The 26963-nt window shown below is 38.1% G+C and overlaps 3 protein-coding genes and 1 long non-coding RNA gene across 6 annotated transcripts; 2 read left to right on the top strand and 2 right to left on the bottom strand.

The window, feature by feature from the left end:
• Positions 1-343: 343 nt before the first annotated feature.
• Positions 344-5338, top strand: LOC113118587 (sodium- and chloride-dependent GABA transporter 2-like). The gene is made up of 14 exons (XM_026287875.1): positions 344-625; positions 753-887; positions 1194-1334; positions 1453-1540; positions 1685-1817; positions 2067-2201; positions 2452-2555; positions 2811-2935; positions 3070-3182; positions 3299-3436; positions 3711-3813; positions 4204-4304; positions 4476-4646; positions 5070-5338. Exons 1-14 carry the CDS (start codon positions 487-489, stop codon positions 5190-5192), a joined length of 1749 nt encoding a protein of 582 aa, XP_026143660.1. The 5' UTR covers positions 344-486; the 3' UTR covers positions 5193-5338.
• Positions 5339-7762: 2424 nt separating this feature from the next.
• Positions 7763-18737, bottom strand: LOC113118588 (CLOCK-interacting pacemaker-like). 3 transcript variants are annotated; one of them, XM_026287876.1, is made up of 4 exons: positions 18488-18737; positions 16163-16363; positions 12251-12411; positions 7763-10733 (listed from the first exon to the last, which is right to left on the bottom strand). In XM_026287876.1, exons 2-4 carry the CDS (start codon positions 16353-16355, stop codon positions 9540-9542), a joined length of 1548 nt encoding a protein of 515 aa, XP_026143661.1. In that variant the 5' UTR covers positions 16356-16363; positions 18488-18737; the 3' UTR covers positions 7763-9539. The 3 variants fall into 3 exon arrangements, with proteins under 3 accessions (XP_026143661.1, XP_026143662.1, XP_026143663.1); XM_026287877.1 differs by lacking the exon at positions 18488-18737 and having other exon boundaries at positions 16163-17849; XM_026287878.1 differs by lacking the exons at positions 16163-16363; positions 18488-18737 and adding an exon at positions 15597-15702.
• A 799-nt stretch (positions 18738-19536) lies between these two features.
• On the top strand, positions 19537-22220 carry LOC113118591 (uncharacterized). The gene is made up of 3 exons (XR_003294343.1): positions 19537-19966; positions 21189-21370; positions 22088-22220. It is a non-coding gene; the product is annotated as an uncharacterized LOC113118591 (long non-coding RNA).
• On the bottom strand, positions 20440-24180 carry ccnp (cyclin P). Its single transcript, XM_026287879.1, has 9 exons — positions 24046-24180; positions 23551-23679; positions 23317-23392; positions 22965-23134; positions 22783-22881; positions 22059-22214; positions 21834-21992; positions 21213-21391; positions 20440-20948 (listed from the first exon to the last, which is right to left on the bottom strand). Exons 1-9 carry the CDS (start codon positions 24094-24096, stop codon positions 20771-20773), a joined length of 1197 nt encoding a protein of 398 aa, XP_026143664.1. The 5' UTR covers positions 24097-24180; the 3' UTR covers positions 20440-20770.
• Between the last annotated feature and the right edge of the window lie 2783 nt (positions 24181-26963).

Consider the following 26963-nt stretch of genomic DNA (forward strand, 5'->3'; position numbering starts at 1 on the left):
ACAAACAAGGGACTCATGAACAACCATCAAAAAACAAAAAGACAGTCATGGATCTTCCAGATAAACACACACCGTATTAAGGTTATTTTAATAATTTCAGCATTTTTTTTTTGCCTTGTTGACTATATGTAAACATCTTTTATGTAAAATATCTTACTCAGGACAGTACTAAATAAAAAATAATACGCGTATAGTATGATCTCTCTTATTTTGTGAAAATTATTCACATTATTCAGATTCTGTAAGGGGTTCACAAACTTTTGCATGCCACTTTATAACTTAGTAGCAACCTGATCTGAATCTGCTTTAGACCAGCCACATTTCCTGTTTTGAACTCGGGTTGTCATTTCAGCTGGAGAGGATAAGTCAATGAATAGCTTGATACTTTTTATAAGTGTCCAGCTGAGCAAAATTTAGAACAAACTGTGAACTTATTGCAGTCTGGACAGCAGGATCAGAGCAACCTTGTCAAAACAGTGTGAAGATATGAAAAAAATCAAAGGACAAATAGAGGAGAGAGGATACTGGGGGAGTAAAACAGAGTTTATTTTAGCTGTTGCAGGGATTGTGATTGGTCTGGGTAATGTGTGGAGATTTCCTTACCTCTGCTACAAGAACGGCGGAGGTATGAAGCAGACTAAAGACATAAATGTTTGTTTATTGGACATATCATTATGGTTACACAAATAAATACTATACCTTAGGTTTCTGTGGTATTTTAATAATGTATTATTGAACTGGTGTGTTCTCAGGGGCATTCCTGATACCCTACCTGGTGTTTGTGGTTACCTGTGGGGTCCCTCTGTTCCTGCTAGAGACAGCTATGGGACAGTACACACAGGAAGGGGGCATTACTTGTTGGCGTCGGCTTTGTCCACTGGCTGAGGGTGAGTCAAAAGATTTAAACAAATGCATTTTTATCTGCATTCATTGTCATGGTACAGGCTACCACCACTTGCATTTTCTAAAGTAAATGTGAGACAGTGTATCAGTTGAGTCAATATTCATCTGTATAGAAATACATATCAGCCCCTAGAACTGTATGGTAAAAGTTAGTGCCACACTAATTGTGATGAGTGCCTTAACAGTCCTCCTGGTGGCAAATGAAACTTTGCATTGCAGCCATTCTCATGGGTCTCTGTGAAATTAGCTGAATGTCCCTGTTGATCAATGGATCTGTTTGCTTTTGTCAGGTATTGGCTATGGAGGACAACTGATTATTTTGTACAGCTGCATGTATTACATTATTATTCTGGCCTGGGCGCTTTTCTACCTCGTCTTCTCTTTTAGCTCCCAACTGCCATGGGCCAGCTGTGACAACACCTGGAACACAGGTGAACATTTGAAACAAAACTCTCAGAAAGAGCTCAGTACTATCTATGAATATCATACAGTAGAAGAATATGCTGGACCAGTGGTTAGTTAACTTTATTTTCGTCGTCTCTGTTTTAGATGACTGTGTGAATCTTGCTGCAAACAATCTGACCCTCAACCGGACAATGCTGATTAATTCAACTTCTTCGGTTACTGAATTCTGGAAGTAAATACATAAGCATAAATTATATTACAACAGAATCGATCCTTGCAAGAACATTATGCATTCGCAATTCAAAAAACATAGATACACATACACACATCTATAATAAAACTAAAGACTGTTGTTCTCACTTGTCAAATTTGATAGAAACAGAGTGCTGTCTCTCTCTGGAGGTATTGAGGAGATCGGTAAGATCAACTGGGAGATTCTTCTGTGTCTTATTGCAATGTGGATCATATGTTATTTCTGTGTCTGGAAAGGAGTCAAATCCACAGGCAAGGTGAGCAACATTATCTCTGAAGAGAATATAGTCTAATACTGTTCTTAAATGTTTTACATCAAAATTCACATTTTCACACTTTGATTGTTTGGTCTGAGGTCTTATCCACTGACAGCTTTTAAACAATAAATTATGTTTTAATGTGTTATTATATGTGTTCTGTATGTTAATACAGTATTTTGCTTCATTTTACTTTTTTTTTTGAGGGGACAGATGCATAATTTTGGCCCTTTCTTATTGTGCCTGTAGGTGGTGTATTTCACAGCTACATTTCCTTATGTGATGCTGCTTGTGTTGCTGATTCGTGGGTTGACTCTTCCTGGAGCTCTGCAGGGGGTTGTGTTTTACCTGTACCCTGAACCAGCCCGTCTCTTTGACCCGCAGGTAACCACACCATCTGCCCTTTCCTGACATGTGACTTAACAACCCATATACAAGGACTAGATCAGTTGATAATATAAATAAAAAATTTAATTCTGTTGTTTTTTCACGTAGTCTATGTAAACTGCATTCACAATCAATAAAAAGTATGTTTTCTCTATAAGTAGCTAAAGAAAATCCAATAAAAACTTAAAGCTGTTATCAAAATAGCATTAACCTATTACAATTTATTGAACCCCACACTGAACCCTAGGTTTGGATGGAAGCAGGAGCTCAGATCTTTTTCTCCTATGCTTTGGGTACAGCCTCTCTTACTGTATTAGGCAGCTACAATAAATACAACAACAACTGCTACAGGTTAGTTCAGTATTATTGTATTATTTCCAGTATCTTTGTTTTTGGTATCTATTTCATAGGGTGGTCTTCAGCATATATTTGGGGGCATAGGAATATCAGTCACATTTACCAATCAATGGGGTACCACAGAGTTCGGTGTTTGGCCCTTCTCATTTCTCTTTTATTTAGAAAATAATGTGGGCACAGGCGCAGTGATTTTTGCACCACATATACATGTGTATGTATATATTGTATAATTTATGTTTTTCTAATCAGGGACAGCTTATGGCTTTGCCTTCTGAACAGTGGTACCAGTGTGGTAGCAGGTTTTGCTGTGTTCTCAGTCTTGGGCTTCATGGCTCAAAAACAGGGTGTCCCCATTGATGAGGTGGCAGAATCAGGTACTGCAACATTCTTAAAAATAAAAAAGGCAAAGCTTTAGAACACTAAAATACTAAACAAATGATTTTCTTTCTTTCTTTCTTTCCTTCCTTCCTTCTTTCTTTTTTTTTCTTTCTTTCTTTCTTTCCTTCAGGTCCAGGACTAGCATTCATAGCTTATCCACAGGCAGTAGCTATGATGCCCTGTCCACAACTGTGGGCTGCTTGTTTCTTCATTATGATTATTTTGCTCGGGCTAGATACACAGGTGAGCTAAAACTCAAACCTGAACATAGACATAGATGTTAAGCCTTACTCACATGTTTCACTCAGAAGTGTTTCACTATTCTAATGCACTTTTGTTCTGCTGCACTCCTTAAAAAGTTTGTTGCGATGGAAGTTTTCATGACATCAATGATGGACCTGTACCCCATGGTGCTGCGCAAAGCTGGACGTCGAGAAATATTCCTCCTGCTTTTCTGTCTTTTTTGCTTCTTCAGCCAACTTATCATGGTTACAGAGGTATGTGTGAGTGAGAAGGAAATACACTGAAATGTATAAAATGAGTTGTAACAAATAAAACGCTTCCTTATTTAATTAAAAGTAAAGAAATGTCCAAAAATAATCAAACTTAAGCATGCAGATGTGTAACAACATTTTATAATTTGTTTGCATGCTGTATACATGCTGTTACAAGCTACCACTTCTGAGAATAGAAGGCAGTATTCTGCAGCATACATTCCAAGCATAGCCTTTTTGTTCTGCTTGAGTTGTAATGTTGTATTGTGACCTGCAGGGGGGGATGTATGTATTCCAGTTGTTTGACTACTATGCCTGCAGTGGAGCCTGTCTTCTTTTCCTCTGTGTGTTTGAGTCTCTGGCCATGGGTTGGGTCTTTGGTAAGTAAATTAATATAGCAAATTCTTTGCTATTGCTATTTGACATTTAAATAAAGAATAGCATTTCCCTGATGTGTTGAGAAAAAACAACAACAACAGATTCATTCAAACAGGACTGCCCACACTTATATGTCAATGCCACCTTTCTGTAATCAAAAATTTAGCCTCTGCCTAGTCATGTTGAGGTACTGTAATTAGGAGAAGAAGATTAGAAGAAGATATATATATACTATTATTATATGTTGTGAAGGCTCGTTTACTTCTAACAATAAATGAGCAACAGAACATTTCTTGTCAGGTTTTTTTAAACTGATTATTAAATCATTTATTTTTACCATTTTTACTTTTTATTATTTTTACTATTAAAGCAAATTCTTCCCTACCCCACAGGGGCTGAGAGAATGTTTGACGTCATTGAAGACATGACCAGCTCACGACCTAACTACATATTCATGCTGTGCTGGAAATACCTGACTCCTCTCGTATCTGTGGTGAGGCTCTGCATTCATTCACTGGTTTGACCGTCACAGACTTTTTTTACATTTCTCGAAAAGCCTACAAATGTCTTAATGGTCATTATTTAGTTGTTTATATGCCAGGATAAAACTATTTCCCACATTTGTCTGATCTCAACTTTCTCCATCTCTTCTGTCTATTCTCAGGTGTCTTTTGTCTGTTCCCTTGTGAAGTACAAACCCCTCACTTTTAACCGCTGGTATGTGTACCCGGACTGGGCGTATGTGCTAGGCTGGTTACTGGCCCTGTCCTCCATCATACTGGTGCCTGCATGGGCACTGGGGCAACTGATTGTTGTAAAAGGAAGCTTAAAACAGGTGAGATTAATCATGTTCATCCCTAATGTTTCAAAAGATGAACAAGCCACTGATATATCATGAAGGCAGGACTGTAGGTTTAAATATTTAAAAGGATAGTTCTCCCAAAAAAAAAAATTAAAAATGTGGAAGCAGAAGCGGAAGCGCAGAGGAGAAAGCAAAACAAAAGAGGATTTCAATATAAAACAACAGGAGACTGGTTTTCCACTTCTGTAAACAAAACTTGGTTCTCGCAAGACTAGCATTCTCACTGGAGCTTTGTATATGCCCAATGTCATCCATTGGAACTATGTCATGATCGCATATGAAAATTGGCATCAGTTACAATTTTGGGGTGAACTATCCCTTTAACTAAAGCTAACCCTAACTGCATAACTAAACCAGACTTAATATTTTTTTAACTGTGTTTGCATGTCCTGACAGCGCTGGCGTCACCTGTGTAGTCCTGACAAAAACCTCCCTGTCACCTGTAAGCAACAAACTCAAATACAAGAAAATACCCTCATCACAGAGATGGAAGTCTTTGTCAAGTGCTGTACAAAGTAAAAAAAAAAAAAGTTTGAATAAACCGAAAAACATTATTTTCCCTATTTCTGAAGGTGCAAACTCTTGCTGTTTATTTCCACTTGTTTTTAGTGATCTTTGTAATATAATCAGCAATTCACATAATCAGCTGGTTATTGCACTGTCCTTGTGCCTTCACGTTTGTAAAATATTTTATTTTGTTTTAAATAAAGCATCTTTAAAAAAGAATGTTTCTTTAATAGCTTGACTTTTTACAGCTGCCTGTCTCAGCATATATAATTACTTTAGTATAATTTAGTTTGTTAAATAATTTATTAAAATGATAAAACTTAAACATTATATATATATATATATATATATATATATATATATATATATATATATATATATATATATATATATATATATAAATTAAAGTTTATGGACTAACCTATATCAAGAACAGTCAAATTTCATAAAGGTAAAACTACTTTCAATAACTATGTAGAAATTTGGCATAACTTTACTAATCTTAAATCCAATTTTGTTATACCATGCTTAAAGGCGCAATATGTAATTTTTCTGCTTTAAAAATAGCAGAAATCACTATATCTATGTTATATATATTTTTAGTTGTGTACTTACATTATCCCGACAGTTTCCACGAACTTTCAAAACCGGAGAAAATTATAGTTTAATTAGAAGACACGGCACGTTTCTTTATTTCCGTTTTGTCGCCCGTCTATGGCGTCATATAAACTTTGACCCCTCTACTTTATCTAACTTCCTGCGGAACCGCCAAATACAAAGGTGAACAGAAGCAAAGACGAGACGAAGAAGAAAAAGTAGTAGCTAGCCTTGATCGAGACTATTATATTTTATATTTATATTGTTTATATTCGTATTTATACCTCAAGCAATAACTTAGTTATGGATCATGATTATGCTTTGCCTGCACTTTCTGTGAAGCGCAAACGCACGGGTGAAATAAATGACCCGAGAAGGTTTTTGGGACAAGATAAGAAACAAGACACGGGTAAATATTGGAGTTGCATTTCCAAGATAGAGTTTTGTGACAAGCTGAAACTACAGAGAGATGCCGAACTCGCTTGCATTCTGATAAACAGGTATGCATTCATTCAGCTAACTGTATCTATCCATATATTTTGTGAAACGATGATGTCTTGTGTAAAACGCAGATGGACTAGCTCTCATGTATAGTATAATGTAAATCTACATTTGTTCTATATCTAGCTGGATAAAGTAGCTTCAAATGCAGTTCACTATCACTATCTAAAGGCGACCGTGTTTTTTTAACATATATTACTACTAGCTAGATGGAATATTGATTTGATAGGGGTCTCATAATTCATTTATCTCTCCGTTCGAAATGACGTGATTGTCAAAATACTAATTGTCATCAAAGTACGTCTTATGTTATTATTTTGATTGAGTGACCCCTGGTGGCCAAAAAGCCCATACTGTACGTTTAAGTAAAGTTCACAGAATTAACCCAAATTCACCCAAAATTGAAAATTGTGTCATGTATGTATATTTTGAAGAATGCTGGTAACCAAACGGGTGAAACTAGCCATTGCCTTCCATAGTATTTTTCTCCTTCTATGGAAGTCAACTGGCTGATAACCAACATTCTTCAAAATATCTTCTTTTTAGTTGCTTCTCATGCAGATTTTGCACAACATGAGTAATGATGACCATTTCAATTTTGGATGATCGAATGGTTTAATGTTTAGCTGACAAATATGCTACGGTTGAATCATGCAATAGTGGTGTGGTCTAACTGCAAATCAAAGATCTCCAACAATACCATTTAACATTTTATATTTATATACTTTTACAGTATAAAGTGACATCCAGACAGTGCCTTGCAAAGTTGTTATTAATTTTGCAATCATGCTGTTTAAAAATTAGTTATGTTGTAAGTGTATGTCTGGAAAACATTTAATATGAGGGGAAACACAGCATCAATAAAATGCATGTAAAATTATACTGCAGGTTGACTGGGTTTTCTTATAATATGGGGAGACCAGGGTATGGTTGATGCACTATACATTTAGATACTTGAAAGTGCACGCTTAAGTAAATGAAGCCAAATAAATAAAAGCTTTATAACTAAATCTGCCTGTTGTTATATTCTGAGGGTTGCCTTGGAAACAGTTCACAGGATTTCAGTATCAAACACTTCAAAGTGTGTTTGATGAAAAGGAGATGTGAAGAGCTGCAGTTGAGGAGAAGCTGTACAAGACGAGCTGTTTGTCTTTTTCAAGTATTTTGCCATTCTCTTTCGATAGTGATGATTTTTCAAGTCACAGGTCCTTGCAAAAAGTCTAATCTTTAGAATTCATCATGTTAAGTAACTGTTAGGGCAGATAAGACAGCTTTAGACAATTAATGTAAGTTTCATGCAAATGTGTCTTTTATCTAAGACCACAAAAACTGTTAAACTCTTCAGGTGGGGAGGGGGGGGGGGGGTCATGTGACCCTGAAAACTCCATCACAGTTCTGAAAAGGACCAAGTAGGAGCACAGCAAGACCAAATGTATTCATTTTCAACAAATGTGGCATTAAATGTATGTACAAACAAACCAAAGGCCTTTTAATTAAGCTTTTTTATTTGCATCTGCATGTAGTTTAATAGAGTAACGTTTGCAATGATTCTGTCTTCATCAAACATTCTGTGCGGAAACACTGAAAGTATCATACACCACACACTTTCATCTTCTTTTTGATGCCACTTATGTCAGAATGTAGCTTACACAAACATTCTTCAAATGTATTAGAATTGCATAACATACTGTATTTTCTTGTGCTGCTACACGGGCAGATATTGATTAAATATCGATCATGTCATAGCATGCCATTCATTTCAAACACAAACTCATTATTCGCTTCACCAGGCCATCAAACACACACACACACACACACACACAGCTCAGAACCTCCGTCCTGTACTGCCATTTATTTGGACTTAAGATCATTGCTGTGTACAAACACACCATCAATATCTATAAAAAAGAAAATTAAAGAGCTAATGAAGGAATAAAAAATCAGTCACAAAGAAGAACTCTTGAGGTTATTAAACAGTCTTGCCCAAGTGGAATCTGCAGACCTTTCTAAATATCTAAAAGTCTGCTCTACTGAAACATAAAACGTGTTAACCTATGAAGTACTTAACGCTGAAAACCTAATTAATTTATCCAACTTTCATAAACAAATATGCAATGATGATTTGCACAATTTTGTGAGTGACAGCACAATGCTATAAAATATCTGTGTGCGCCTGACAGTTTCTTTAGACACAAACCAATTCATACACAACTTCTGTTACTCAAAAATACTCAGTAAGTAAATAAAAGGAAATATACCACAACAACAACAAATAAAATATTAGTGTCATGTCAAGAGTATCAAAAAAATGTGCCAAAAAGCTTGGTGCTTTAGTAGACAATTGGGGAAGAAATATAAAGATGTTGCAGAATACATTAAGGCTGGCACAAAACACTATTAACACAAGAAAGCTCACAAAGACGTCATGATCTGTGATCAAATGAATGGAAAATACAGCTCTTATTAACACTCAAATTTGACCCTTCATCTCAGTGAACCCAATTCAAAAGGCTTGAGTAATGGGTGTCTTGGTCCACGGTCAAAGACGAAGACATAAAGCAAACAGATCAATGCAATGAGATTAATGAAGTGCGCACTGCATAGAAGAACAAAAGCTCCATGGTCTCTAGCAAGATCACTCTGGGGATAATTCTTACACCGAGTCTTTGCATGTGTGGACTTTTCGGGACCTTCGAGCACCATCCTTCTTTACTTTAAGTGACAAGGCCTCACGGAGGGAAACTCATCACTAATTATTACCACATTGTTGCAAATTACCATTCACAGTCACGTTCTTCAGAAATGCTACATGCTGTGACAAAAACAAATTATTAAACTAGTCTCTAATATAAATCAGCAAAGTAGGAAACAGGCTGTCATTTTTGATTACTCTGTGATCGACTGTACATGAAGTGCTGCTATCAAAAACATTTGCAAATGGCCACTGAAAACCTGAAGTTGCTTCTTGATTCCATTACGGGGCAGGATGACTGATGCAGATAGATGAGTGGCAGTCTGTAGCATGAGCAGTAAATTCCGCATAGCTCTCATCAGACACTTTGAGTGATTGCTGATGCAGATAAATAGAAATGTGACAGACGGGAAGATGGCACGCTGCGCAGCCAAGAGGGTGTCTTTGAGCACAGCCCTGAGTTACCATGGAGAATATTGGGGAAATGATAACATCTCTGAAATCATGTTTGAGATACTATCTAGGGAGAAGTCTCCCTTGCTGAAACTCAACAGGTTTCTGGGTGCAGTCTAAAGCAGGTTTCCATGTGTAGAGCTATCTGGAGGCATTATTGGATCATCTGGTGGACTCACGGTTCCTCTATAGACTCTGATTTGCTCAGAAGTGGTGGTGTTATAACTGACAAAATCGTATTGACCTGTGGACTGCCATTCTGCATCTGGATTTGGAGCTAGAAGAGGAGATGGGGGCGCCACCTCTTCAGTGCCATTAAGTCCATATCTGTACACCACAGGAGTATCAGGTTTGGTGCTGGTGGCTGCCTCGACTTGTACTTTTGATTGAGACCCTCCATTGCTGCTGTCTGTAGGTAGACACTTGAGGCTGGGATAGTGCCCAGACTCAGCCATGACCTGTTGGAGCTTCTCCCAGGCAGCCGGAGCATCAGCACCTGCTTGGGCGGCCTGGAAAAGCAGATGGGCATGTTGGCGGAGCTGGGCTATGTCTCGTTCAGTAGCCGCATTTTGCCGCAGCAGATCCTGCGTCCTTAAGGTGATGTCCAGTAGTCCCAGCTGACTCAGAATTTCCACTGTGTTGAGGAAGCGACGCTGACGTGCTGTCCCTCTGAGGTTGTATGACCCTTTGCCAGAGCCGGTATTTGGTTCTGGGCAATGCTTATGGGGCTCTTTTCTGCCCTGGATGAGGTCGTTGGAAGAGGGTGGGGAAAGCGTCTGAGTGCTTGAGATGGATGGAGAGCTCACGTTGAGAGAGGCAGAGGGACTAGATGGGCGGCATGGGCTCTGGTGCTGGTGAGAGGCAGAAAGTGTCTCACGGCCTGCAGACAGAGGGAGGGAATGAGATTGCAACAGCAAGTTGTTCTCTGGCTTTTTGTGCAGATGTTGCTTGGGCGCTTGTGTGGTTGTGGACACCTCATCTCTCTTTTCCTCTGTGCATACTCTCTTACTCAGGCTGTGCTCCTCGGTGTTACTTCCTCTACTGGCCGTGGGTTTCTCTGGGGTTTTCTTACATGGGTGAGGTGCAATCCGAGGGTAGGAGTTTAGGATTGGGAGGTAAGTGTTTTTGCTCTTCTTTACACCCTTGCTTTCAGATCTCTGTGGCTGGGGTTTGAGGATGTGCAATGGGGTGCTGTGATTAATGCCAGGCTGTTGCAGCAAGAGGACGTGGGTGGGAGCCTGACTGCTTGTAGCACCTCCATCCCATGACAGAGATGAAGGAATGATGTGGTCCTGACCAGACTGCCCAGGCTTGGGAAAAAGAAAAAGAGGAGAAGAGAAAGAATTCCTTCTTGTACAGAGAAGTTTGACAACAAGAAATCACAAGTAAATAAGGTGTCTTTTGTAGCACATTTCACAGCAATGTCTTATTTTTAGAGGTGGGCATAGATTAATTTTTTTTAATCTTGATTAATCTCACTGTGATCTTGAAATTAATCTAGATTAATCTAGATTAAAATGGCTCATTGGAATTCTGACGAAGGCATTCAGAATATATGTTACCCAAATAAAATTGACAAACAGTAAGTCTTTGAGAAGGGGTTTATCAAGCTAGGTGGTGCATTAGAAAAGGGGCTCATCTCCTGTTTCCAAAATGCATCACAAAGTGCTTGAAAAAGCTGTAAACTAATTCCACGAACAACCTTACACCTGTTTCACACCAATGTTTAAGTTTTTTTCAGGTTTTTAGGTGTCAAGGTACAGAAGGCAAATAATTAAATGTAAAATAGCTCTGGATAGTCTTCAATGTAAAAATGAAATATACAATCAAACCTACATTTATTCAGACACCTTCAACATTTCTCACATTATTACATTTTTGCTATATATATATCAAAAATTATATCTTGTGTCTGAATAATTTTTGGTTTGACTGTTAAAACTACAAAGTAATGCAGTCAAGAGCAGTGAGTGATTTTCATTTTCATTTTCTTGGATTAACATTACAGCAGCCAGTAGCTAAATTAGGCGCGGCCCCTTTAAGAGACGCATCCAATATAATACACATCCCATTTTTTCCTCAACTGTTTACTTTCACTTAAGAAATAACTGACCGTTTTTTCGAGCATAATTTCCAAGGTGGATATTTTGACATATTTTGTATGTATTTGTCGGCACAAGAGCAAAATAATCAAATTCGATGTTCAAGTGTTTTGAGACGCCTTTCTCTGCGTGAGCCCTGAACACCAGAACACCGCGAGTACTGAATTGGGCTCTTTCACATCTTTTTGTTCGTTCAAACTGCGATTTGTATTTGTTCGTTCAGGAGCAGGAGGAACTATGAGGTGAACTTCGCAGAAGAGAGCTCGGTTCAGTGTCGCTGTCCGTGATACGCGGCTCTCTATCTCTCGTGCGCACCTCAGCGAGTCAGTTATATAAAATATCAAGGTGAAAGTCATAATAGCTTGCTTAGTATAAACCCAGCTCCCAACCCAACTTTGAGAATAGATTAACGGCGATATTTTTTTTAATCGCCCGATAAGAATCTCGCGTTAACGCAGCACGTTAACGCCGATAACGGCCCACAACTACTTATTTTATACGATGTTGTTCTTTTCTATGTGACGCACTTCCACTCTCTTCATCACTAGCACTTAGAACCTTCGTACTCCTCTTACCTTTATACCTTTTTTATACTTCTGCCTAATTAATTTTATCTTTAGATTTGGTTTAAAATAAAATGGGCTGCCTTGTTGTCTACTTTCTACATACAATGAAAAGGAAACCTGAAAGTGTTTTGGAACTGGACAGTCTCAGGATTGACTTACCTGCTTCAACACCACATTCTTAATTATGAATATAGGGGTGAGTTCATTCGTCCCGGACACCAGTATGTTGCTTCCCTGCAGGGGACCCTTGTGGACCTGAGGCTCATTCACACTGCTCTGCTGGCCATCTGCATAAGTCTGCAAGGAGTCTGAGCCAGTGTCTGAGAAAGAAAAAGAGCAGTAGGAGGAGAAAGGGCATTGGATGGAAGAGAAAAAAAGGGAAAAGGCAAGAGGAAAGATGGGAAACAAAGAAAGAGAAATACAAAAGCAAGAGGTTGAATGGTGATTTAAATGCTACATTGTCATCTAGTTAGTGAGACTCAATGCTATAAAGTAAATACACAATGTCCCCGTCTTTTACTCTTATCATATCATATTCATTTGATAAATTAACAGAGCCCTATGATTTCCACGATGCACGATGGAATTTAGTCAAAAAAACAGAATTTACTGTATAACACAGAATTTGTCATATTTTTGACGAATAAATAAAAAGCAGGTCCCTACACTTAAATCAAATCACAATATAGACTAGTGTCTGTGCATATTAAACTGCAAAAAGAATAAAAATAAAATACAAATTCTCATGTTCTTTTTTTGACTTGTCTTACCAGAAATTCTATTTTACAGAAAATATTTTTTTTATTATTATTAAAATGTGTTTGTGTTCTGTTTATGTATATACTGTATTCTATATACAATACCAGTCAAAAATTTTGACACATGAACGGAGAGTAATATAATATACAAATACAGAATACCTGCCGATATATGAAGAGTTAATTAGCAAAAACAGATAAAAGAAATCAGAAATCAAGCTTGGTTTTTTTTTTTTTTTTTTTTTTGCATCCCAGTATCAGTCACTGCAGTTGGGTTGTTTTGATAAATAATAATAACTTAAACAAATATGCCTACAGGTAACTTACAGAAATAAAGTTAATTGAAATTATAATTTTGTATATATTAAAATTGTATTTTATAACAAAAGCAGATAACCCCATATTTCATGTTTAGAGTTAAACAAAAACACTCATTTTATCTTTGTAATCTCCTCAACTGAACATGTAGACGCCTGACAAACGTTGTTGTTGTGATCATAGATGGTATGGTTGTGATTACGCAATACAGGGAACAGCTTTTACCTCACCATTGTAAAGTGCTGCTTTTGCAAGATTCTTATCAGCTTCTGTTCAAAAACAACAAGTGCCCTTTATCGACTTCTACAGTAAAACTTGAACTTAAAGGGTTAGTTCACCCAAAAATTAAAATTAGCTTGTGTTTTACTCATCCTCGAAGCACCCTAGGTGTATATGACTTTCTTCTTTCAGATGAATCTAGTCGAAATTATTAAAAAAAATTATCCTGGCTATTCCAAGCTATATCATTGTAGTCAGCAGGTGTTGCAGTTGAACAGTCCACAAGTGGTCAAATAAAGCTTGCGCATTCATAATAAAACGTGCCACAGACGGCTCTGGAGGATGAATAAAGGCACTATTCTCTCACTTCCACTGACTGTCATACACTGAAGCAGCGCCGGTTGTAGGGTTTCAGAGCAAACCAGACAAATTAAAGATTCGATCGGGAGCACGGTTGAAACATGAGGAGCTGAATTCCACAGAAAGACTCAAGACACAGGATGTTGTAAATAAAATCCTAGCGTCACGAGTCTGAAGCAAGTTGACCAACTAGCAGCTTTGAGCAGCTTTCAACATTAGAACAACAGAACAATTATTGACAATTCCAATTCAGAAAGGAGATTGTCAAATTTGGGGCAAATTTGATGCACAGCATGACCATCACATGTAAATCCATGATAGTAATCATGATCACAAGCTCTTTAGATTGACTTTCCCCCACCTAGAAGAAAAGAACCAGACTGAAATTCCTTTAGAAGACCTTTTAACCTCTGGTCTCCACAGAACATGTTCAAAGAATGGCACAGAAACGGTCTTTTACAGATTTAGATGCACCAAAATGAACTCAAAAAGACTTATAAACGAATAGCAGGTCATTGCTTAACTCCATATCATACCATATCATGTAACCCACACATCTGACTATCATGTTTCTAATCACTTATTGTGTATGTCTTTTTAATAACTAATACTGAATAGCTTAAAGGTTCGTATTCATGTTTAGTATGTGTTTGTTTAAATCTTCTTGCATGAAACGTTTCTGCCAATCAAGTCTTTGTCAAATGTATCATATTCTTGTTATAGGAATCATGTCCAAAATTATACTCTGTAAGAGTGGTAAAATTCGGACAAGGTGATTGATAAGATAACATTTGATTTATGGATGGGAAGGAGGAATAAACAATGCCCTGAACAAAGACAATATCTAATTGGTTAAGACACCATTTGGGAGGTGTCCCACAGCCCGGTTTAAATACTCAGGACACTATCCAATTTTGCTTTTTAGTCATGCTTGCTTTTGGCCTTTTAGTTCTTTAGATTTTGGTCATGGCATGTAGCCATGCTTTTACCAACTTACCCTTTGGCTTTTAGTATTCACTTTCAGCCATGTTTGCCATTAATCTTTGGCGTTCTTTGAGCGCGGTTCCAGCATGCTTTGGCGTGCATGCCTGCTGCTACTTAGCCACGATGAGAAGAAACGCCACCTAGTCTCGTCAAATGTTACTTCTATTCTATTACTTTAGTTTCTTCTCCGTTGAGAGTTTCATGTTCTGAGTTAAGTTTTGCCTAACGCAAATGTATTCGCTACAGGGGGCCTTTATTTATCTGAGGCACTTTTTATTATGAATGCACAAGCTTTATTTGACGAGATGTGGACTGTTAAACTGCAACAACCGCTGACAACAACGATATAGATTGGAATAGCCAGGATAATTTTTATATAACTCTGACTAGATTCCTCTTAAAGAAGAATGTCATATACACCTAAGGTACTTCGAGGGCGAGTAAAACACAAGCTAATTTTCATTTTTGGGGGAACTAAACCTGTAAGCTGCCTTGAAATTGGACAATACTGTCTTTTTTGACAAAATATGTTTAGGTTTCAGATCGTGCTATATGTGAAGAATTTTGCACGGCAATTTTTTTAAAGTGATGTTTATCGGTTTTTGCAATAAACTCTTCATATCATAAACCAAAAGGTTTTATTGATATTGGATTTTTCTTACTCCCTAATATCAGTATAGGCATCAGCGCCCAAAAACCCATATCGGTCGGGCTCTAGTCACATGAACTACTTTAACGATATCCCTTACTAGCTTTCTGGGCCTTGAACGTGTCATTTGCATTGCTGTATATGCAGGTTTAGAAGGCTCTTGGATTTCATAAAAAAATATCTCAATTTGTGTTCTGAAGATGAATAAAGATCTTACGGGTTTGGAACGACATGAGCGCGACATCCTGACATCATCCAAAATTATGTCACACGGACAGTGCAAGGACCGTCCTGGAACACAGACGGCCGAAGTATACTTTGGCCTTATGTGTCTGCGAACAACAGCACAGCCGCGAGATGAATGTTGAGACAGAACGAGTCCAGAAGGTGGTAATACATATGTGTCGAACTCATCCATCTGTGCTTCAGTATACTTTGAAAGCTTTGAGGACCTGGCTGTGTGCAAAATGGAGCGGAACATGGAAAAAGAATTACACCTGGACCCTACTGGATTACTGTCACCACTGATGTAGAATTTTACTTTTTGCTTTTTGGATTTTCTTTACAGAGAATTCACTACAGGAGTCATTCCAATTGCCAGATCTTTCGACTACCAGGTGAGATTGATTTTAGTGACAACGCATATACTAAACTGAGTGGTACGGAAAATCAGAAGTTGAGACATTAACAGAAACCTGGGGAGGGATTGCTTTGTGGTCAGTGTGAACTGACTGAGTCTCTTCGGGAGTGAATATAACAGTAGTACTGTCAATCAATACTCACCCGAGTAACCAGAGTCTTTCTCAGAGCAGCGGGAGTCACGTCCATTTGTTTCCTGTTCAGCGTGTGCTCTTGCTCTAGAGGCCAAAAGAGCAGCGCTGTTGTTTTTGTCTTTAGCGTTTTTACTTGCTGGACGGGAGGTGTGTTCCCTCTCCCCTTCACAGCCTTGGGCATCTCCTCTTGGCTCCTTGGGCATCCCGGGCCCTGAAAACAGAGAGATAGAGCTGGGCAGACAGTGGCCTCATGCAGAATATATTTATCTATTTCTGACATGGGACGTGGAGTTAGTTCTCAAGGTCCTTACATACAAACATGTTTGATCAGTAGCACTGATAAACTGAAAAGTTTAATTGCACAATGCTTCATTTATATGTCAACAAAGGGTGAACATCGCATGTTTTTCTAATGGAGAGATGTTTTGGAACAATTCTGGAACGTTTGCTATGTGATCTCTTGTCGAAATCCATTCCACTCTATTTTATAGCCCTATTTTATTTGTATTTATTTATATGTTTGCCATCATGGCATAGTTATGACAAAAATAAATACATAAATAAGTATAGATACTTATTAAAGGAATTTATTTGTTGTTCATTCTCATTCTCATTATTAAAAGCAACTACAGTATTACTCTATTACTACCGGGGCTCGAATTGAGGGGGATGCGGGGGGTGGCATCCCCCTGGTTCAAATAAATTGACAAAAACCATCCCATTGATCAAACCTCCATCCCCCCTAACCATCCGCTTTAGAATATTATGTGTATTATTTAAAACTTACCATGCAAATGATATCTCTAAATTACTTATGATAATTCACAAACTAGATAGCGGTGGTTGGCCAATCAGAATTCTGTACTGTAACAAGCTGCTCCTAAGCGGAAGTCCAACTTTTGAAGTTCTTTAAAAAGAAAACAACAGAAAATGTATGATTTTTCCTTGATTGTAATGTAAAGAAATTCCCTGACATAGTGTTCTTGCGCTGTATGTGAGACAGATTGAGAGGCGATAGTAAAGCTGACATTATCGAGTCACCGACTTTGCAAAAAACAAACAAAACTCTTTTTGGAATCTCAAAAACACGTCTTGAAAGTCCAAAAGCATTAATTGCGTGATGAAGCCTGTTAGAATACAGTTAGTTAATAATTCAAGCAATGAAAGAAAAAGATACCCATGTATGAGTTTTTATGTTTTTATATTTGTTTCACAAGCAGTGTACTTTTCTGCGTATCTTCAAATATTTCTGCACAAGCACAAGTGTGCTATTAATTTTATACACCAGTGCATAACAACACGGTGTTTCGCTCCTTGAATGAATCAGATTTTGAACGAATCAGGTGAACAAGTGACTCCACAGTCCATTCAGATGGACTCATTTGTTTAGCTTCTTTCTGAATCAGCCGTTTTGAACAAATCGTTGGATTCTATATCATTTCTTAAAACATGGACTTGCTATCACCTACTGGCGGGTTTATTGTCATCAATATTTATCCATGACATTCCTAAACCAGACAAGGTGCCAGCACTACCAGCACAAAAACACAGTCATCAAAATATTGACCAAAAGTCCTCCATTTCAGGCACCAGAAAAAAAGGCTTGTAAATAATAGTTCATTTAATAAGGCAAAATTTTCATTAAACAAAAACCTTTTGGGAACAAATATTGAAATCATTATGTAAAATTGGCAATTGGCTATTGGCTATAGGACAACCCCCCCCCCCCCCCCCCCCCCCACCCCACCACCACGCCCCCGCCCCCTCCGAGAAACTGACCACACCATCCCCCCTGAAATATTTTTACTATTCGACTAATGACAAGAATAAAAATAAAATAAATCACAATTTTTATTATTTAATTGTGCTATTCCGTCAAAATGCTATTCAATCCGTTTTATATAAGCAATACGCCACATATTGTACAGTGATTTAAGCACTTTGTTTTGCTTTACTGTTTTTCATTGTGTTTCATATACTAGTTCTCGGTAGGTCTGTGGCATGAATTGTCCTGCCAGGAGGAAGGTTATTTATTCAGACAAACTTAAACACACACTCACACACATGGAGCTCTGAGCCCTCCCTTCCCTGACCGTTATGTAATACTACAACAACAGCAGAGCTCAGTCTCTACTTCCTCCTGTTGACACCACAAATAACTTGCTTTACCAACTGCACAGACAACATTTACGTGCAGTTAACGACAGATCTTGCGATATCCAGTCAAACAGATAACCTATCAGTAGAAATGGGCAAAGATAAGCTGCTATAGAGCATAAGACCGCGTTTGTTCGCAGGATGAGTCAAATCTGAATATCACATCAGCATTGCCTACCTTATGTACAACACTGATCCTGGTCGCGAGTATTGGGCTCTTCTCCGTCCAGGGGAGCACCACACACTCCTAACTACCTGTCCAGGGGCAATCTGCACCTCCCGTCATCTCGCAGACAGGGGTGACCACCCAGCGTGGACGAGACACATTACTTTTGCTTGCACTTTTTCTGATCGTTTCCAGCTCGGGTTGTTTAACCTCCTCCAGCCCCTTCTTCAAAATTGCAGACTGACAGCTCCACCTGCAGTAAGCCCCGCCCCGCATGCTTGGGGCACGCCCGTTTGGCTGGTTGGCACGCCATCGGACCAATAGCGGCAAAGAGATTCCACGTTACCCCGCCCCAAACACCAGTGACGCAAGGGAATAAGTGGCATGGCCAATCCTGTGATCAGGCACGTGGAGAGGAGGAACGAGACGGTCTGACGGGACGGGACTGAACGGACACGAAACATAACAAGAGGAGGAGTAGCGAAGAATACACGTATTAGTGTGACTACATTTGGCTGTCAGAGTGTTAGCTATTTTGTAATCCTGAGTCTGACCGCTGACTATCTGTTGAGTCAAATACAGGAAGCATATGGACCAGTTAACACTTGCAGGACACTTCCAAGGGGGTTAACCCCTAAAAACAAAACACCTTATAAGTCATATTAATAATAATAATCACTATATCCCCCTTGGGCCCTACTATTGCCCCCTGTCTGATGCCCCGCTTACAGCTTAACAATTATAATATTTGTTGTTGTTGTTTTGCCATTAAGTGTTCATGTATCTTCATTGCACTCGCTTACAGTTATAATATTTTAGCTTGATCCGTTTCGAGCAACGTATGCTAATCAAAATATACAATAATTCTACAAAGATTTTACATTAAAAATTAATGTAGAAATAAATATCCATATAAAAAGCCTATATTTATCTGGTTGTTGCTGTTAAGAACAAATGCATTATCGTAACGGTTTTTTTGTTGTTGTGGTTACTGTTGATTATCATTTATGAGTGCATTTAGATTACTAATTGTCATTCTGGCCATTATAAATGGGCAAGTGGGGCATGGAACTGATGAATGAAACTGATAAGAGTGCAATGTTTGAAACATAATGGCAGTCAAAGAAATATGCGCGGCAGACTAAACTATGGAGCAAAAATCCGGAGAAATCAAGGCGCGCGGAGGAAACGCTTAACGCCTCGCTCCGTGAAATCTTGTCTCTCACACGCGCCTGTAAAATGTGCCAGCGCTCGCGAGGTCAGCAGTTCTACTACATCGCCACGTGGTTTTCCCAGCGCGGAATGACGCAGCGCGCTCCCGTCAGCCAATCGGCAGCGCGGGTGTGCGCGGACATGTGAGGGAGGAGAATAGAGGAGCTGCGCGCACATGTTCGGTACTGTGCACAGACGCCCAAAGATAAACTGCGTTCTTTTCGGTTGATGTCAGAAATACACTGAGTTGCCAAGTCCATATTTTCCGGCGTAATGAAGGTACATTTTCTTGATTTTGCTCGGAATGTAGATTTTTGTCTTCTGTACGAAACTTAACATTTACGGGCAAACAGAGGCCTGGCAGCAAAGGTCAAGCACAAACTCAACGCAACAAGCCCTTTTTAGTTAAATCCAGCGATGTAATCTTGTCTGGCCCTTTACCCATATTTTTACAATTAATTTTTTAATGGGGGGGGGGGGGGGAGGGTCTGTTGAATGTCATGTATCGTATGTAAGAGCTACAACTGAAAAAAAAAAAAAAAAAAAATACCCATTTAATCAGACATTAGCATACAGATCTGGCAACTTTGCAGGGTCACTGAAAAATGGAGAGCACTGAAGCATGTGCACAAAAAAAAAATATAATATACAGTGTGAAAAACTGAATCTGCACTGCAGTTTGTGAAGATGGATCCATTTTTATTTTTCAGTCTTAAACTTGGAAAATCACATTCAAAAACACTTAAAAATAGTACATGTTACAAATTGCTTTAATTCCATAGGATATAATATTCCATTATTTAATTTTTCTTCAACGAAGCATTGATAAACACTTAAAAGCTACAAAAAGACATAAATACAAGCTTTTCTTTTTTGTTTTACATTCATTGACTTAAGACTACTATAAAAAGTTACAGAAAACAATTCAGTTCAAATAGAGTAAGCACCTCTCCAGCTCTGATGTTCATTGATTTCCAGTGCAACACAGTCCTCCCGACTGGCCATATTCAGCGTTTCTTCCCCTTCCTACAGTAGCAGAGTAATGCAACCTCGTTTGGCATCCTCTCTGGTGTTGAGAGAGCATCACGTCTGAGGGCACGACAGGCCCAGTAGGCCAGGGGCAGCTTTCAGGGCAGGGTGCATGCTGACATGAAGAGTTTGTATAGTGGAGAACTTGATGAAAGTGGCACGGGTCTCACGAGCATGTGCTCTCGCTGCTGCAGTGGCCATGATCTGCATTATACTGAGGAGAGCTGCTTCACTGCATCAGACATAGTGGGAGGAAATAAAAGAGTAAAGATGGAGCTATATTTCAAATCCGTTTCAACAATTTTTAAATTGCGGATTTAAAAAAAAAAAAAAAAAAAAAAAATAGGTCTAAACTTGATAATGACTGATAGTGATCATTAGAGGTCACTGTGAGTCCTTTTCAACAGAATATAAAGGAAAATCTTAATCCTCAATTCTAAAGAAATCAGTCTGTAACAGTTCTTGAGAGCAGTACTGAAGAGCTTCTGGTCCTGACCTTCCTATGTGGATACTGGAGGCAATGCACCAGGCCATCTCTCCATCAGGAGAGGGAGCTTCCTGCAGGATACTGCGGGCCAGGCGGAGGGCAGCACCTGCCAGCTGGGAAGGCAGATACACCACACAATGCCCCTCCAACAGAGAGAGCTCCAACAGGTATCGTGCCATCCAGACCACCTGAACAGACACGTTTGAAGACCATATTTTCATACAAATATAAATGGACAGCATAATCAGGCATTTCCTTTGTTTTAAAAGGTGTACTTCTATAATCTTCTAAGTACTTAAAAAGCAGCTTAAAGGGACAGTTCACCCAAAAATTAACAGTTTGGTTTTGAACAATGGGGAGACTAAACATGCATGAACAACATCCTTCTGTATTACACAAGACGATATTTTGAAGAACGATAGTACCAAAAAAAAAAAAAAAAACCCAAAACAAAACACACATACACACACACACATTATTATTATTAATAATAATATACATATATATATATATATATATATACACATATAAATAAAAGCAGATCGCATTACATTCACAATTAAATACATTTCAAAACATCTGTAATAAAAGTACGCTAAAGTGTACTTTACACAAGGGAAGCTAACAGACCTTGTCACTGCAGCGTGCAATGGAAGCAGAGATGAGGAGAAAATGAAGAGGAGGACAGTGATAGAGATCAAACTTGAGCCCAGTTAAAACCCTCCTCTCCATCCGCAGCAGTTGTTTCTTACTGTAGGTGTTTTCCATCAGATAGCAGAGCTCCGACACCTGACAAACATTACCATGTTAACCGTGTCAACTCTCCATTAAACATTCGTTTAAATACTCAAGTACCTCTGGTAACAGACATTCCTCTTTTTTAGCAGCCAGAAAAAGGCAAACCACACCCAGAAGCTGCAGGCCAGAGATGGACACTTTGATGAGCCTTAGCGCTCGATTCATCAGGTGTACTGCCAGATATAACGTTTCCTCCGAGAACTGGAACACTTCCTGCGGTGAAAACAAGCATCTTTTACAAAATCAGAGACTGTGAGAACACCTTATTCAAACAATTACATATTTAGCTTAATATTAAGCACTGTTAAGATTTAAAAACAAAGGCTGCATGAGATTAAAAACACTGAACAATATTGTGAAATGATTTAATTTAAAGTTTTTATTTTACTATAGATTTCAACAGCCATTACTCCAGTCTTCAGTGTCACATGATCTTTCATAAATCATTTAAGAACTGTTGTTTAAGAAACATTTCTTATTCAATGTTGAACAAAAAAAAAAAAAAAAAAAAGTGCTGCTTAATATTTCTGGAAACCATGAAACACTAAAAGGACTTTAATCCTTATTCAGCAAGGACAAATTAAAACCAAATACTTATTTTAAATATTAAGTCACAATATTGGCTTATTAAAATACTACAGCCATTGTAAGCAAAAATTCAAATGTACACGCTCACAAAAATTCCAAACTTTTGACTTTCTTGGGATAACTTTGCCAGCTCCTCTTCAGTCATAGCCACTCACGATCAGAAATGAAAAACAAATCTGAATATTGCACTTACATGGACTTGAATTATCCAGTCCACCAAGATGGCTCTCGTAGTGTCACTGAAATGCTTGGGCAGGTCAGCGTTTGGGAGAGTGCATAGTAGCTGACTTCTCTGCAAGCAGAGGAAACCAACACATGACCACAATGATGACCAAAAATCGGCTTGGCAAAAAGTACTTTGCATGTCATCCTTACCATCATGTCTGAAAAGATGTCCCATGCATAGGTCTTGTCATAGAGGAGCCCCAGCTTACTGATGGCTACTTCCATTTCTCTGCGCAGAAGCTCGGGCATCAGTTCTCGCAGACTAGGTGGACCTGGCAACCTGTTCAGATACTTCAGCAAAGCCTCCTCTTCATAGACATCTAGCATTGTTGCACAAGAAAAATAAACGTTACTGAAAAACTATAAACAGGTTTTCTGGATTTCAGTGTAAAACCAGTTCGTTTAAAAAAAAAAAAAAAATCAATGCGGTAGACTTAAATGTACTAAATTGAGAATGATGTACCAAATCATGGACTACTCGAGCAGTGCCATCTCGGGTTACCTGAGGGTCCTGACTCATGCTGTGGAGCGTAGTCCATTATGATCCCATCCTCTGCGGATATGGGAATTCTTCGGACCTTGAGGAAAAACAGAAATGCTACCCTGTGATGGCACATCATTTGAAGATCTACCGGTCTAATGGGCTGGTTTTCTATCCATTACACTCAGAGAAGGTTACAAATGGTAGCAAAGCCACACCTTGGCACATAATGACACAAGAGCAGCTGTTAGTTACCCATCGACTCTCCTGTGCAGGTTTGTAGTGCTGCCCGGGTGCCACCTCCTCTCCTTCAGCAAACACCCTGCGCTCCCTCAGAACACAGGAGTTCGCCCACGTCCGCAGGGGCACTGGTCTGTCGTCAGTCTTTCAAAAGCACAAAAAGGTTTCATTTATTCAAAATAAGCTTGTAAGGCATTAGCACTTCAGTTTTCAATGCATGTAGAAGACCTGCAGGAATGGGTCATTCTTGGTTGTGGTGGCAAAGGTTTACGCAAAATAAAAGCTGACATTCTAAGGCGGCACTGAAGTAAACCATGAGAGCTTGCCTTCCAGGTCAGTATTCAAACTGATCTCACGACTAAATATACGTTGAGTATGTGTTCAGTTATCCATAATAATGTAGCAGAGACTGGTGAACTGGCAAAATCTCCTGTTGGTAACATTTTGGTCATTATTCAATCTACACATCGGGTCTAAGAACTGAAGTGGAGATTTTACAAGCACTCTCACCATATGGAGGTCCAACAGTTGCCTGGAATCACAAAACCCAGTTCGAGCCATGATTCACCTGGACACTGCAGCTACCTGCACACGCTGAATCTGCAGCTGTACACTGGCATGTACCATCAGCTAATTAACACCAGTGGCACTAATAAAGCGTACTAATTGTCCCTTCACTAAGCCCCGCCCATGTGACGCAAGTTTGCTTTTGTCAAGTCACTGGAGGTTCTGTGTGTTTGGGTTGTTTTAGAGTTGAACAGACATTAATCAAATATTTGGTAAGAGTATGTCTTTTTCCCAAATGATTAAGATAAATTAATTCAGTAAAAAAGATAATATAATTCTGTCGTTTACATATAAAATATACAAATAAATAAATATTACTGACTTACAATTTACAATTACAATTAGATTGAAGATAGCTACTTATCCCTGCAAGGAGTCATTATTATTGAGCATAAAAGTGTTAATTTATCTAAACTATATGGGCCATTACAGAATTGGAAAGTCTTTTTTTCCTAAAAATGTAAATGTTAATTTTATAATATGCAAGATACATATTTCTAATTGTGCAGTTAATTCTAATATTGTATTTTCATAAAGTTTTGGAATATTTGTCCTCTCCATAAACTTGTCACTACTGAAACACAGTAATAATAATTTAATTAGATTATTAATTTTTTTAAGGTCAATAAATAAAAATTACATTTTTAACCATATTTCAAGTGTACCTTACGAGATTTGTTGCATTTTGAGTCTAATTGTCTTTGTAAAAGGCAAAAAGTTGATCATACTGATTATCATTGGTTTGAATAGCAAACCAAAAACTATCATAACATCTTATTTGTGAATAATTCATTATACTTAATTTTTGACAAAACATCCCATGTTTTGGCAGTGACGGGTAGCGAATTTTACAGAATTATCTTGCATATAAAACACACTAAGACATACTAAAATACAAAAAAAGAAAAATGCACAACTGTACTAAAATGTAGTTTACTTCCTCCAAATATGAGGATTATGTGTTCCCTGAAACAATGTTACACAGATGTTCAGACATTTCAAAACAATTTACCTCAAAAAGATGTGACCTATCTAGACTACTTGTAACTATGAGAGAGGGGTTTCCTGATCATAAATTTAGGGGTGCAGTTAAAATCAGTCTCAGCCAATGAACTAAAACATACCAGCAGTGACATGAAAAATGCAATACATTTTTTAAATAAAGTTTCATAATATACAAAGAAAACGTGTAAAATTTTACTTTAAAAATAATTTAAACGATACTTTAAAAAAACATTATACATATAGTAAAATATTATTATGGGTTTCAATAGATAACAGAAGGATCTTAATAAACATCTAGGATTTGATTACTTAATTTTGATTACTTAATTTTTTTAACGTCTGGGGACTGAGGAGACAAGTTGCTCAAGTTTAGGAATAGGATGTCCCATTCTTGTCAAATACAGTCTTCTAGTTGCTCAACTGTCTTCTTTGGTCTTCTTTGTCACATCTTCCTCTTTATGATGCGCCAAATGTTTTCTATGGGTGACAGATCTGGACTGCAGGCTGGCCATTTCTGTACCCGGGTCCTTCTTCTACACAGCCATGATGCAGTATGTATGTGGTCTGGTATTGTCATGTTGGAAAATACATCCTGTATGCAGGGGCGTAGATTACGCGGGGGGCGCAGACGTGTCCCCCCCACTTTTAATATCACGAAATTCGTCCCCCGCAGTTTTCGGTCCAGTTGGTTCGCATAAAGGTTTTCAAGAGATGGTGTGAATAAATATAGATTAAAACTCAATGAGACATGATAGTCTGCGCATGACCTGATATTTTATTTGGACCCAGAAGGCGAGATGTGCATCAGGGAGCACTAAACTCTCCTGCAGTGTGTGTTTCACTCATACTCGAAGCCAGAGGGCGCTCTCGCGCACAAAGTCCTTACAGGAAACTCCTAATATGCACAAAAGCGTTCCGCTATCGCAGAGCCGTTTTTAATATATTAACGGCTCTGAGCTATCGCTGTATGAAACAACTTTTTTCACAGAAAAACTGAAACTTTTGGAAACACGAAGATTGTACGATTGCGACAATATATGGATTTTCAAGTCATCTCCAGGCAGGTGATAAATAAATTATATGAACAATGCACTGCTAATTGACATAGAATGTAATACAGTATAGAAACTATTCTGCCGCCTTATGTGATTAAAAAAAGTGTTTGTAGTATATAAACAAATCATTATTATTTATTAATGGCGAGTAGTTATAGATTTCTAAGCCAATTAAAAGCTAGAAATTAAAGAAAAAATAAAGTTGCCTATACCTATACAATACAGGCCAAAAGTTTTTGAACAGTAAGCTTGTTAATGTTTTTTTTTTAAGTCTCTTCTGTTCACCAAGCCTGCGTTTATTTGATCATAAAGTAGCTAACGTTACAGCAAAAACAGTAACGTTTTGAAATATTTTACTAGCCTATTATACTGATTCTAAGCTTTTAAATGATATAGTGTATAATGTTGCTAAAGCTTTTTATTTCACATAAAAAAAACCTACAGTGCATTCAGGCTAATATTTTTTACCTAATAAGTGCTTCCTGGTATTTGAACCCACAACCTTTAGCGCTGTAAATACAACGCTCTACCACTGAGCCACAGGAACACTGTAATGAATTAATTAACATTAAAATTAAGAGATTTGGTGATCCTCTGCCCATATTGGCTTCTAAGAAAATCTGCCACTCTGCAAATTGTTCTTCCAGCTGTTCTTTATATGTACATTTAACTTTTCCGGCCTCTTATTGATACCCGTCCCAACTTTTTTGGAATGTGTAGCTCTCATGAAATACAATTTGGGCCAATATTTGCCATGACATTTCAAAATGTCAACATTTGATATATCTATATTCTATTCTA

Source organism: Carassius auratus, chromosome 18 (genome assembly GCF_003368295.1).
Source record: "Carassius auratus strain Wakin chromosome 18, ASM336829v1, whole genome shotgun sequence".
Taxonomy (NCBI): Eukaryota; Metazoa; Chordata; class Actinopteri; order Cypriniformes; family Cyprinidae; genus Carassius; species Carassius auratus.